A 14,774-nucleotide genomic window follows, 5' to 3' on the forward strand; every position below is an offset into this window, starting at 1 on the left:
CACCAAAAAATAAAAAATAAATAAAAAATAAATAGTGGGTTGGGGGAGGGGGAGGGGTCGTAGCCCAGAAGGCGAGAAAGCTTACGAATAGGTGCGGTGTCCCTTTAAGAGTCAAATGGAATGTATCAAAACAAAAAAGCCACGCGCCCATTGGTCAGACGACCAGCACGTGAATTCACAGCTGATTTCCTGGCTTTTTGTTGCTGCTGCTGCTGCCGCTGCTGCTGCAGCAGCCGCAGCCGCCGCCGCCGCCGTCGCCGTCGCCGCAGCCGCAGCTGCCCCGCTGCTCGCTGCTGTGTGTCAGTTTCAAACCTCGCTTCTCCAGCCCGCGGCTCCCAGAGCGACCCTCGCGTGTCCCTGCTCCCGCTTCACTGGAGACGCCGGAGAGGGGGGCAGCACGCTGCCAGCACCGCCCCCAGCCGCAGGGGCTTCTTCCCCTCCCGCTCGGACCGACGACCCTCGAGGAACCAGAACCCACCTCCCCAAACCCGACCCCCATCATGGCACACTCTGCCCAGCTGAACATCTTGGAGCAAAACTGCCCCATCCAGGTGGAGCACGATCGGAAGCGGAGGCAGTTCACGGTCAAACTGAATGGTAATGTAGCGCCAGCCAAGTCTCACTTTTCTCTCTTCTACCCCCCCATCCCCTTTCCTCTCCCCCCCAGTCATCACCACCCCCCTCCCCTCCTTTTCTATCTTTTGTTTGCACGGAAAGCAAGAAGCTAGCGAGCTAATGCAAAGAGTGCCCTCTAGCTAAACCGGGATTGATTTTTTTTTCTTAGAACCGAGTTCTCTCTCCTCTTTCTCCTTTTCTTTTTATTATTATTTTCTTTTATTTTATTTTGCAGCGGCGGTGAGGCTGGTTATGCAATGGAATTACAGTGTCAACAGAGCAACTGGAAACCCCAAAAGGGTTGGGAGGGAGGGAGGGAGGGGAATGGTAGGGAGAATCTGTGAAATGTATTGGAGTCTCATCCCTGCTGGAAGAACAAGTAATGAGTGCTCCCAGCTGATCTCCTGTTACCATCCCCCTGTCTCAGAGATCTGTGCTTTGTTTCTACCTCTCTGCCCTCCTGTGCCAACCAGAAGCTTGGTTGGTGCCTCAGTGTGCTGAAAGTGGGTGGGAGAGCACCTGCCCACACAACTTGTGTTTGTAAACCAGTGGTTTACAAAGTGGTTGAGGCTGTACTTGTTCTGAGGGTCGTGGGTTTATTTTCAGTTCCGAGTTTTACGGTATGAGAGATCCTCCAGACCATTTTTAAAAATTATGAAACAGGGTCCCAGACTCTTGGACAGGTCCTTTGAAAGGCTTTCGCTCCCTCTCCCCCCATTCCCAAACCCCTACCTCCTACTTCCCATGTGCTTCAGCCTGAATCCTGACAGGTTGTAGGGTCCGAATTGCATTCCTTTCCTCTTTCAGCCCTGGGGCTACTGGTGGAAAGTCACTGAGTGTGCAAAGTTTTCTTTCTACAGTTTACACCCAGGCAGGAAAGATTATCGCTAGTGCATTGTCTCTTCAGGTTCAGGTCAATAGGAGCATTTCATGGGTACATACCAAGCTGAGTAGCTTTTGAACTCCGGGTGGGAAACCTTGTGCTTATGTTTAACTCTGAGAGTGCTGAATGGAAAGGCCTGAGGGGAGCCCAGGAAAAGGCTCGGGATAGAAATTCGAGCTACCAAGTGTGACTTTATAAGGGGCAGGAGAGCAGAGTGGGAGAGACGGTAGAGAGAGAGGGTGTCCAGCAGAGGCAGGGCCTTCCTTGCTCACAAATAGGTCTTCAATAAATGCTTATTGAATTGAATTAAGACTCTGATGACTTTTTCTGAACTTAAAGCTACTATTAACGTTTCTTTTGTCTATAAAATGCTCACCACTTATAGATCCACCCTCTCTCTTTTTCTCTTTGAAGTCTGAGATTTGGGGCTGCCTCTTCCCCACAAACTTATGGCCTCACTCTTCTCTTAGAATTCCTTCACTATATGCTACACCCATGTTGGAGAGAGAAAGGATCATAGAATTTTGAACTGGAAGGGTCCTCAGAGATGACCTAGCCTAGGGATGGGGAGCCTTCGACCTGGAGGCCCCACGTAGCCGTCTAGGTCCTCAAGTGCAGCCCTTTGACTGAATCCAAACTTTTATTAAGGGGATTTGTTCTGTGAAGTTTAGATTTGGTCACAGGGCAGCACTTGAGAACCTAGAAGGCCATGTGAGGCTCCCCACCCCTGACTTAGACCAAATCCTGCCCAGTCTCCCCCACCCCCATTTATGAGGGCCCAGAGAAAAATGATTTTTTCCAAAGTCATTAAGGTATAGTGAGTGGCAGAGGTGAAATTTGAACCCAACACTTCTGAACTCCAGTCCACTGTCCTTTACACCATAGCTGCCCTTTACTGTACAACAGATGGTCCTTGGTTGAAGTGAACGTCCTGTTTTTCTTTTTCTTACAAAAAAAAAAGCCCAAATCAGGTTTTTCTAAGCCTAATTATGGGGTCACTGACAGGAAAGAACCAAGGTGAGGGAGAAACACAGCCAACGAGCCCCCTGGAGATCAGAGACAACCCTATGATTCTGGTGGTTTCTTGTGTTTTGTTTTGTTTGTTTGTTTTTTGCAGTTGGAAGAACCACAGTTTCTCGGTGAGCACCCTAATTGTTTGTTCTAAACATATACAGAGATGGCAGTCTGCTTGCTGCATCTGGTTCAGAACTTTTCGGGTAGAAACAGTAGTCCATTTTTAGACCCACAGAAATTGTAGGCAGGGATGCAAAAAAAGAAAGGAAAGAGAGGGGAAAAAAAGTTTTGTTTTGTTTTTAAATTGATTCGGCCCTGGAGTCATCCCCTGGAGACAGCTTCAATCAGAGAGCCAGACTAGTTCACAGGGATATTTCTAAACTTTCCCCTCCCTTTCTTTCCCTTCCCCCACTCCAGACCACTAATTATAAAGTGTACTCCCTAAGTCAGCCCTGGGTGAAGAGAAAGCAGGACAAATCCAGGGGGCCAGATGAGGGGTTGTTGAAAGAGTGATTAAAGACTGTGAATAAAAGGCAAGAAATCAAACAGAAAGAGCTAGCCTGGCTTGAGTCCAGAACAGAAAGACACCAAATTCTCTTTGGCCCACATGTGACTCTTTTACTGCCCTTAGGTAGTGATTTCAGATTGATTGGCATACCACCATGTGCCAGTCACTGTCCAAAACCTACCCAAGGGCCAGCCTCTGTCCTCTAGGACCGTTCAAACCCTGGCTAGCACTGGGTAAGAGCCTCCACCTTCCTGGGCCTTGATTATCCCAGCTGCCAAGGGGAAAGAAAATGGTAGAAGGGATTGTATGCAGCTGAAATGCCTGTCAAATACAAGGCTCCTATTGGCCTTACAGTCTGGTTGTTGAGTGAATGAATAGCTTGCTGTGAGCCAAGCACTTTGTAGACCCTAAAGCAGCATTATCCCTGAAATACTCAGGGCAGAGGAGGGGGATCCGTTGTCTACCTAAATAATTTCAATCACCAAAAATTCCATGAGCCAGTACTCCAGGCCGGGCCGATGTCCTTGTTTACTCTTTTGGGGAGGAACCAAGGAAGTCTGCCTCACGTGGGGGTGTCCCGTGCTGCCTTCCCTGGCTTCTGGCTCCCTGTGGGAATGGGAGCCAATCAGGCTGTGGAGTTATTTTATCTGAAATTTTTTTTTTTATTGCAAACTTAATCATCAACGAATATTTCCATATACAAAGACAAACAAGAAAGGCAGTTGTCTATGAAACTGTAAAGTTCTGTTATAGACAGGTGTTTAAGACAGACACACACACACACATATACATACACGCATGCCCGTGCATGTGCCCGCAAACATCTTAGCACAGTTTTAAACTACTTAAGGTTAACACTGCACTAAGTCTTTTAGAATACCCGTAATAATTTAACAAGGTAGTCATGAAGGAAACAGGCCTAGGGTAGGGAGGTGACTTCCCCAAGGTAACAGTGAATTCTTGTCAGATCCAAGAATAGAATCCAGTCTCCCAGCCCAGGGTTCTCGATTTTCACTAGGTAATTAAAAAAAAACAAACCCAAGAGCTAATAGGCTGGTTGTTGTTGGTTTTTGTTTTTTTTTTTTTTTGCTATTATTCAGCATTCATTAACTCTACAAGTATGAGTAAAATTGGTCCTTAGATTGGAGGCCTTTGTCCAACGGGAGAGATCTGGAGAAATTTCTGTAGTTAAGAGTGAGTGGTTTTCTAGGAAGCCTGACTCTCCCTCTGACTCACATTGATTATGATGTAGAAATTCTCTCATCATTACTTTATCCTGAAAAGGCATCTAGGCATAATGGATAGATAGCTGGGCTTGGGGTCAGGAAGACACAGTTTTGATTCCTGCCTCAGACACTAGATATCTATCAGTCAGTAAGTGTAATCTTAGGTAAATTATTTAACCTCTTTCAGCCTCAGTTTCCTCGACTGTAAAATGAAAATGATAATAAAAGCATTAACTCCACAATTTCTAACAAGATAATGGATATAAAAGTGCTTTGTGAATCTTAAAGCTAAGACTGATATATATTAGCTGTGACTATAATCACCAAGGGAGACCTAACTCACAGAATGGCATTATCTTGCCAGAGGCCCTCCTGGGAAAAGCATTAATAATTCTTGGATCCCTTCTCTGCGGCCTGGTTTCCTGGTTTCTTTGGTTCTTTCTTTCCTGCAAATCTGAATATTCTCATGTCTGGGCCTTGGTTTCTTCACTCATTAATTGAGAATCAAGGCCCTCTCAGGTCTGACATTTTATGATGTATGTGGGGGCATGGCTCAGAGTGCTTCTTCCTCTGATGTGACCAGCTGTACTCTATGGTTACTTACTAGGGTGAGTCAAGATTTGTGCTGGGCAAGTAAGTGGTTGCGAATGCTCTGTGGGTCTTCCGAGCTGACCGGTAGAAGGATATGTGTATATTTAATTGCCAAAGTTGTATTTCCTGCCTGCTGTGCACAGAGCACCACGTGAGGGAGATAGGAGAGAAGTATAGGACGTAGTTGATAACACCAAAGAGCTTGTAATGTAACTGAGGAGATAAGTCTGTTATGTGTACATTTAAAAAGATAACCTATGAGACCAGACACGTGGCACGTACTAGCTCTGTGACCTTAGGCAAGTCACTTAACCCCAGTTGCCTCGCCAAAAAAAAAAAAAAAAAGAAAAAGGGCAGCTAGGTGGCACAGGGGATGGAGTACCGGCCCTTGGAGTCAGGAGGACCTGAGTTCAAATCCGATGTCAGACATATAACATTTACTAGCTGTGTGACCCTAGGCAAGTCACTTAACCGCATTGCCTAGCCAAAAAAAAACCAAAGTAAAAAAGATAACCTAGCATCACAAGTAGATGGGAGCTTGTCATAAGTGCCCATGAGGCACTCCCTCCCCTAGAAGATCAGAGGAAAGGATGGAGATGGTGCCACAGTGCAAAGAAAATGGATTTGGAGTAAGAGGACCTGGGTTCAGATCCTGGTTCTGTTCCCTGCTGAATGGGTTGGACTAAGTGGACTTGAAGGTCCCTTTTGTCTTTAAAGCTCTGATCTTGTTATAGGTCAGTGAGGAATGTAATAGTCAAAGAAGGTTCCGGCCTCAGACACTTGACACTTACTAGCTGTGTGACCCTGGGCAAGTCACTTAACCCTGGTTGCCTCACAAAAAAAAAAAGTCAAGGAAGACTTCCTAGAAGAAGTGGAACTTGGGCGGAGCCTTGAAGAGTGGGCTGAATAAGCCCAGAAGAGATGGGGGGGAGGACCTTCTAGGCAGGGGAAATAATGTGAGCAAGGGGGCAAAGCGGACACTCCCATATGATTTAGGGGCCAGTAATGATTTAGGCAGTCATACTGGCTTGCCTTAGATCAGAGGTGTCAGCCCATGCAGCTGGCCACACTCCCAATAGAACCTAGGTGATGTTAATATATGTGTTTTTCTAAGTCAATTATGTGGCTCGAAGTGGTCCTTATGTGTGGGTTAGTGCCGCCCCCACCCCTCTTCTGTTTGAGTTTGACATCTCTGCCTTAGATTTGCAAGAACCTAGAGGACAAGCTTTGAGTCGTGTTCCTTTTTTAGCCTCGGCACAATGCTTAATACTGAAAATGGTGCCAGTGAGCACAGAACAAGTGCCTTGGGGTTTGATTTACAGAGGGTCTTAATCCCAAAAGCTCAAGACGAAGCTAAGACTTTGGGGATACCCTGTACTCTCTGCTGGCACTTATGACTGGTAAAGATCTTATGGGTAGAGGGTATGGCTGTCAGTGTTTGTGAAATGTGTTTGTTGAGTTGAATTGAATTTGGATGTTCTTGGAATATTGACTGGAAGCTGAGCCAGGACAAAGATTGGGACAAATAGTGATGATGCCAACTAGAAATGATTTAGACTTGATGTCAGTAGCTAGGGAGTGATTGATGCCTTCATGTAATCTGCCTGCTCTTTGGCAAAGGCCTAAGAGTCATAGTGTCAGCCCCTGAAGGAACCTGAGATCCTCTAGCCAGCCACCCTCATGTTACAGACTTAAGTAACTGAGACCCAGAAAAGATAATCGACTTTTCTAAGGTCACATGTGTGCTAAGTTAGAAGCAGCTGGAGAGAGCACTGGGCCTGGAATCAGGAAAACCTAAGTTCCCATCCAGCCCCAGACATATACTAGCTGTATGACTCTCTGGGCAAGTCACTTAACCATTGTTTGCCTCAGTTTCTTCAACTGTGAAATGAGGAGACTGATAATAATAGCACATAGCTCCCAGGGTTATTGTGACTGTCAAATGAGATATTTGTAAAAAATGCCTAGTACAGTCCCTGGTACATAGTGGGTACCATATAAATTGGTGTCCTCCGTCACCCAGTGGCAGAGCTACAGGCCTGGAATATAAGCTCCTTGAGGGCAGGGACAATTGTATTGTTGTTTTTGTAATACCAGCTGGGAGTGCAGTGCTGGGCACATAGAAGGTGCTTAAGAAATACTTGTGTTTGGAAATTGATCTGGGGTGGCAAGTGTGGTTTGAGCCTATTAAACACCATGGAAGAGGGAGGGGGAAAAAAATGCCTATGGATGAATAGAACCCAGGTCTCCTACCCTTTAGACTAGGATGCTCCCCACCACAGCTCATTGCCACCCCTGTCACAAGGCAATAAATGGTTAGTTAGGTGCTAAGTGAGTAAACATTTTGAACTCAAGCAAGAGCCCGTTTTTGGTTGATACCCTGTTTTGGGGGTAGCCTGGGAAGGCAAAAATATTTGCTTGTCCTAGGTGAGAATCCAACCTTTTGGGCTATCACAGACTCTTGAGTTCCCAACAGAACTTCAGGGATGGAAGGAGGGTCCTGTTGAAGTTAAACCCAGAGTCAAGCCGGGAGATACCCTACTGGAGCAGAGAGGTTGTTAACAACTCATGATCTTTGGAATAGCCGAGCAAGGTCAATGCAACAAAAATTTATTAAGCACCTACTACATGCACAGTACTGTGTGAGGTGCTAGGGATAGAAACAGCCAAAAGCAAAGCAAGGCACTTACATTTTCCTGTCCTATTGATTGGCCAAGAGGGCATAGAGACAGAATTCTAGAACGTTAGAGCTACAATAAGTTGGGATAATGGAGAAAGCCTTGGTCCGGGTTTGAGTTCAGGCGATCACAGTTACTAGATATATGACCATGAGCAAGTCCCTTAAATTCTATTTCTTCACTTTTTAAATGGAAACTCTAATACCTGCATTACCTATAACAAGGTGGTTGCAGGGAGATTGTTTTGTAAACCTAAAGGGCTACAGAAGTGTGAGCTATTGTCAATCCAAAATCTAAGAGAGTTGACTTGGTATGGCTACTTAGCAGCAGAGCTAAGACTTGCGTGAAGATGGTTCTTCAGGTGTGGAACTGATGTCCAGGCTGTGAATAGCCTCCATGGCTAGGCCGTCTGGACACAGGTAGCCATATAGAACAAGTGAACCCCTCTTCTGTTTCCTGTCTCTCTCCTATGCCTGGAGCTAAAAATCCCCTTCCTAGGATGTTTGTATTGCATCTGCTGGTGTGTCTTCTAAATACGTTTTATTTTCTCCCCATAGTAACATTCAGCTGCCCAGGAGCATCAGCACAGGGAGGGAGAGAATCATTTATGCATAGAGTTTCTACCTTTTCCATCCCCTCCCAACCCCACCCCACAGCAGGCCCACTCATGTGGGCACTTCTCCAGAAACTCTGGTTCCCTTCATTGCCAGAACCTGTTTTGTTGTTTTCTTTTTTTTTTTTTTAATTTGTTTGTCTGTTTTACCTTTCTGCACACCCACCTGCCCCAGTAACTTTAAAGTGACTTTTCAAGTGATCACCCTGCCAGACCAAGCCAGCTGTGTGACTCTGGCCGCTGGGTGGAAGGAGGAAGGAGTGGGGATGGCTGATCAAGCTGGGTTTGAGAGGTCCAGGGAAAGACCCTGCCTTTGTGAAGGAGGCAGCCTGGGGGGAGCGGATAGTGAGCTGGAGTCAGGAGCAAGTGGGCTCCAGTCGTCACCTAGACACCTACTAGCTGTGTATCCAGGAGGACTTCCTTAACCTGTTTCCTCATCTGTCAGAGAGCTGACCTCAAAGCCAGGTAGAGCTAGGGTCATGTCCTGCCTCTGATGCATCCATACCAGCTGGCTGCCTCTGAGCTGGTCCTTATCCTCTCAGGGTCCCCAGGCAATTCTCCAGGTTTAATTGGCAGAAGTGATTCCTTACCTCAATGAGATCACTGGTCCGCATCTAAAACTTCGGGTGATAAAATGGCTGGAATACTTAACTCGTAGGGTTAAGTGAGGATCAAATGAGGTGACGTATTGAAGCAGCCAAGTGTTCTGGTAGAGAATGGAGAAGACCTGAGTTCAAATCCTGCCTCAGACACTTACCAGCTGTGTGACTCCAGGCAAGTCAATTAACCTGTTTTGCAGCCATAGCTTTCTCTTTGCCAAACAAGGTTAATAATAGCACCTACCAAAAATAACAATAATACCAGCACCTACCTCCCGGGATTGTTGTGAGAATTAACTGATATAACATTTGTAAGGGGCTTAGCAAACCTTAATACCTGAGCATATACCTGATACCTAAATAATAATAATTATAATAAAATAATAATAATAATAATACCTAAAACCTTAGCAAACCTATCATAGTAATAATACTGGTAATACATAGTAACAATACTATGAAGATAATAGTAATAATAACATTACTTTTAAGTAAGTTTTCAGTCCTTTTATATGCATGTAAGCATCATAACAACCCTGAGAGATAGGTAGGGTGGGAATTATTCTGGCCATTTTACAGATGGGCTAGTTCAGAACCAGAAATGCCATCTCTGGGCCTGTCCCACCAGACCCTCCTGCTTTGCTGTGGCCAAGCTGAGATAACCGTTTGTTCCAATGACTTCTACCCAGTCAGAGGAGCTGTGACTGGCTGCCCACACACCACGGTGTCAGCTGGAGAGAGAGTGGAGCTGTGCTGTGGTGCCACCAATTCTGTTGAGGACACACCAAAACTTGTGGGTTGTGCCCACAAAGATGGGAGGGTGTGATAGCTCTATCAGAAGGGCACAGCTGCCTCTGTTGCTCTCCTGCCTCTGTGTGAGGCATTCAGAAACAGAGGGAGTCTATTCAGTGATGGGTCTAGGCCTTACCCCCTGCCCTGTTTGGCCTCATCTCTCTTTGCCGTAGCTGCTTTGCAAAGTGTGCACCCTGCACGTACAGTCCCGGATAGCCACATCCTGAGAAACGTGTGTACTTTCTGACCAGTTTTTCTCAGAAAAGGTAGTGAGCTCCCCATCCCTGGGAGTGTTCCAATAGAGAATCCAATGATCATCAGTCAGAGAGGCAGTAGAAATTATACTTATGCTGGGTTGTTGTTTTTTATTTTATTTTTTGTTTGTTTTGCCTTTCTGCACACCCACCCACCTGTCCTGGTAACTTCAGATTGATGTTTAAAGTGATCCCCCTGCCAGACCAAGCCAGCTGTGTGACTCTGGCCGCTGGGTGGGAGGAGGAGTGAGTGGGGATGGCTGATCAAGCTGGGTTTGAGAGGTCCAGGAAAGACCCTGCCTTTGTGAAGGAGGCAGCCTGAAGGGAGCGGAGAGGGCCTTGATAGAATGCATTCTGACTGATGTGTGAGTCTAGAATGATCTTGCACAGTACTAGTTTTTGGTCAGACCCCATCTGGTGGTTCCATTTAACCACTTTTTAAGCACCAGCCCGTTTTTGTTCTATTCTGTATTTATAGTGGCCAGGGGGTCATCGAGATTTCTTCTCAGTTGGGAAAGGACCAACTTTCCTGAAGCAGCTAGGCTGTCCTGGGCCTAGAGTCAGAAAGACCTGAATTCAAATGCAGCCTTAGACACTTCCTAGCTGTGTGACTCTGGGCAAGTCATTTAGCCTCTGCCTCAGTTTCCTCACCTGTAAAATGGGGATAATAATAGCACCTCCCTCCCAGGATTGTTGTGAAGCTCAAATGACAATAAAGTTGTAAAGTGCTTAACACAATGCCTCCCACATAGTAGGGTTAATAGAGGCTTGCTTCCTACCTCCCTGAGCCCTTTTCCTTGGAGAGAAGAATATTAATATGTTGGGGGAATAGAGAAGAGAATCCTCCAGAGCACGGACAGCCTCAGGGTCTTTGTGGGCAAAGTCATTCCGCACCCACAGAGAACATTTCTGGGGAGCTATGTGGTTTTGTCCTTCCTTCTCAAAGAAAGCCATGATGCCATGACATGCAAGTGAATTGGATTTAAGTGAGGCAGGGTTGTGCAAAGTCACTGGCCTCACTTTCTCCTCTGAAGCCATCTAGGTCCTGTGGCGAGACATAGATCCGGACGACTGGAGATGGCCCAGCTCTAGGGGGCTGTGAGATGTGCCTGAATGTACTCTTTACAGTCCAGTGAAGTAAGGAGGTGCTTTAGGAATCTGTAAAAAGAAGAGGTTCTATTAGCCAGTGTCCAGGGGACACTTGCAGGTCTACACCCATGTGAATGTATCACAAGGTGATAGGGGAGAGGGGAATGCAGAAGTATAGCATGGTCTAGGAGAAAGAGCGATGAATTTAGGATCAGGACACCTGGATTCTAGTCCCGGCTCTGTACTTTTACTGGCGTTGTGACCTTGGGGAAGTCCCTTTATTTCTTTAGGCCTCAGTTTGCTTATTTGAAAAAGGGATTATAATACTGCTTTCACTGCTTACCTCAACAGGGCTGATGTAAAGAAAGCATTTTGTAAATTGTCATGTTTCAGTATTTTAAGGACTGGGTATAGGTAGTCCCTCTACCAGTACAGATCACAACTCTACTTCACCTTAGTAGATGGCCATTGTGAGTGTTGTGACTGACAAAATGAATATCTGTGTCTGAAAATTGTAACTTCTATAGAAATCTGAGCTGATTTTATTTAGAGCTTTAAGGCCAGGGGTGTGTTGGAACCACCTCCAAGAGAACTGATTGTTAAATTTTTAGCATGAGCATTAACACCTTGGAAATCAGAGTGTTTCAGAGCTTGATGTGTTTTGTTAGTTGTCTAGACTTAGGAAATTGATGGAGAAACTGTTAGCAGTGCAGATTCAAATGACAAGCTTGTCATTTGTACATTTTTTTCCCTTCAGGAGATCTGATTGTTAAGTGCTTACCAGCACGCCCCTGCTTTAAGGTGTGGTCCTTGCCCTCCCAGAGTTTACAGTCTAATGGGGGGTGGGGAACATGGCAAAGACAAAAAGAGAAATTAGCAACGTAAGATATTGGGGGAGCCCAGGTTCTATTGCATTTTGTTCCAAAAGAGCAAGGAGCAGCAGCAGCCTGAGACCCTGTAAACTCTGCCTGATGACTTGGCTGTGTAGGAATTTTATGGCCAGCTTCGCCTCATGTGGAGCTAGAAGCTGCAGAGGTCTGGGCCAGGCTGCTTGGTGAGGGCCCTGAAATAGCCTCCTGTGCCCTTTCCCAGCACAAAGTGTATGCACCTAATTAAACCCCTAACAGGTGGCTGGCTGGTAATTGAGACTCAGCCAGCACTGTGCTCTCTCCCAAGGGATGGAGAGAAGGGCTGAACCAGAGGGAGGCTTCTCTGTAATTGACTGCTGGACCTGGAATCAGAAAAATGTTCGGGCCAGGCCTACCTCTGATGCTTAACTAGCAGTATGACCGTGGACAAGTCATTTCACTCCTCTGAAATTAGTTTCCTTATCTGTAAAATGAGGACGATAAGACTTGAAGTACTGAGATTTTGGAGTTGTGAGACAGTTGATCTGAAGTACTTTACAAATAGGCATCTAGGTCTTGCAATGGATAGAGCACTGGGTTTGGAATCAGGAAGACTCACCTTCCTGAGTTCAAATGAGCCTTCACATATTTACTAGCAGTGTGACCCCAGGCAAGACACTTGATTCCAAACGAAATTAGGAAGATTCATCTTCCTGAGTTCAAATCTGGCCTCAGACACTTCCTGGCTGTGTGACCCTGGTCAAGTCACTTTGCCCTGTTTGCCTCAGTTTCCTCATCTGTAAAATGAGCTGGAGAAGGAAATGGCAAATCCCTCCAGTATCTCTGCCAAGAAATGGGGTCATGAAGATTCAGACATGACTGAAAAAAACAAAAAACGACTGAACGACAAATCGTATCTTGGGGAAGTCACTGAAAACTGTTTCATCACCTTGAAAATGGGAGTAATGAAAGCACCTGTCCCGTAAGATTGTTGTGAGGATCAAATGAGATATTTGTAAAGTGCAATGCCTGCTGCTTAGTAGGTGCTTCATAAATGTTTCCTTCCCATTCTCACAAGGTTGTTATTAGGATCAAAGGAATTAATATATTGCATGTAAAGTGCTTTGTAAACCCTATATACCTTAAAATCTTCTCTAAATGCTAGCTATTGTGATTATTAGAAAAAAATCTCTAAGTAGCAATGCATTTTCTTTTAGGTTATTAGTGGAAGAGTTCCACGTTCTTGATAACCCATGCTAATGCCCAGCAGCTCTTTGCCTGGGAAGTATCGGTCCCTTTCTCCCCTTGGGCCGTTCCCTCAAAGCCTGACCTCTGCCTCCCATTTATACATAAGTTTGTGTGCTGCTGCTTACCATCCGGAGTATGGAGACATCCTAGGTGTGTGTTAAAGCCCTGGCTTTCCTCACTACCCTTGGGCAGAAGAGAAGTGCTACACTGGGGTGTGTGAATCTGTGTATTCAGGGAGCGTAATGGTATGATGGGAAGAACCCTCGATTTGGAGTTACAGGACCTAGATTCACCTTTGATGTTTACCAGCCTTCTGATTGTGGGTGAGTAATCCACTTGACAGAACTCTGAGCCTCAGTTTTCTCAACTGTAAGAAAAAAAAAAGGCGCTTGTACTGTGTAACACAGAGAAATGTTGTGAGCATCAGATGAGATGGTGCAGCCTAAAAAAAAATTCTGTGTGTGTGAGCCATTAATAGTAATAATAATAGCTCATATATATATATATACACATATATAATAGCTCATATATTTTATATATATATATATATATATATATATATCACTTAAAGGTTTGCAAAGCTCTTTGCTTATGTCATCTCTCTTAATCCTCACAACAATCTTGCGAGAGAGGTATTTTCATTACCCCCACTTTGTTGTTACTGTTCAATTGTGTCTTGACACTTTGTGACCCCATTTGGGATTTTCTTGGCAAAGATAGTATGTGATAAATTCTATACATTACTTTCAAAACTGTCCAGCTGGTCCGTGCTTCTTTCTAAACTTTCTGTTCTATAATGTCATTTTTTAAAATGTTACAATAGCTTTTTTTTAGCATCACTATTGCTACCTTTGCTCCAATTAAAAAAAAGAGAGAGAAAAAGAAAAAGGAAAAAAACAAAAACTGTAATAAATAATCAAGTCAGACACAAACAAATCTACACAGTTGCCATGTCCAGAACTGTATGTCTCTTTCTGTATCTTGAATCCATCACCTCTCTGTCAGGAGAAAGGGTAGCACGCTTCATCATAGGGCCCCAGGAGGGCATGATTGGTCATGGCATTGATCAGAGTTTTCAGATCTTTCAAAATCGTTTTTCTCTACGGAATGGCTATCCTTGTAAAAATTGTTCTCTTGGCTCTGCTCACTTTATTATGCATCAGTTCACACTAATCGGGATCCTCTGAAATAATTTCTTAGTAATTCTTATGACAAAATATTTCCTTATATGTTATAGATGCCACCGGTTCAGCCATTCCCTAATTGTCTAAGAATCGACCTAAGGTACCCCTTTCTGCTTGTTTGCTTTTCTTTCTTCCCGCCTTCACTCTTGTAATCCACACTTTAGGATCATGAAGTTTCATTTTAATTGTGACTGTTCTGTCCCTGGTATTATCCGACCTCTTAACTCACCTCCCCCTATTTATGTCTGATTTGAGTGTGATATGTTTCTACACCAAATTCTGTACGTTCAACCATCCTTTGCCCATTTCAGATAAGAGTAAGGTTCATCTGATGTCCACTCCCCCTACCTCTTCGATGTTTGAATTCTCTTTTATGAACCCCAATTATGAGCAATTATACAGCTCCTCCCAGTTAAAATAAATTTGCCTTCCTAGGTTTCTCTGGACTCTTGTGTTTGTATTTTAAAGTTCCTAATTAGTTCTGGTCTTTTTATTATTTGGTTAGGCAGTGGGGTTAAGTGACTTGCCCAAGGTCACACAGCTGGTGTCATGTGTCTGAGGCTGGATTTGAACTCAGGTCCTCCTGAATCCAAGGCCGGTGCCCTATCCACTGCGCCACCTAGCTGCCCCAA

The 14,774-nt window shown here is 44.9% G+C and overlaps 1 protein-coding gene across 1 annotated transcript in view; it reads left to right on the top strand.

The window, feature by feature from the left end:
• Positions 1 to 204: 204 nt before the first annotated feature.
• The window catches only part of NATD1 (N-acetyltransferase domain containing 1), a 63,037-nt gene continuing 48,467 nt past the window's right edge, over positions 205 to 14,774 (top strand). Inside the window, exon 1 of the mRNA XM_021008454.2 lies at positions 205 to 597. Within this exon, the coding sequence (XP_020864113.1) occupies positions 501 to 597 (97 nt within the window). The 5' untranslated portion in view covers positions 205 to 500. The remainder of the gene's footprint in view (positions 598 to 14,774) is intronic.

Source organism: Phascolarctos cinereus, unplaced genomic scaffold (assembly GCF_003287225.1).
Source record: "Phascolarctos cinereus isolate Bilbo 61053 unplaced genomic scaffold, phaCin_HiC Scaffold_4;HRSCAF=312, whole genome shotgun sequence".
NCBI lineage: Eukaryota > Metazoa > Chordata > Mammalia > Diprotodontia > Phascolarctidae > Phascolarctos > Phascolarctos cinereus.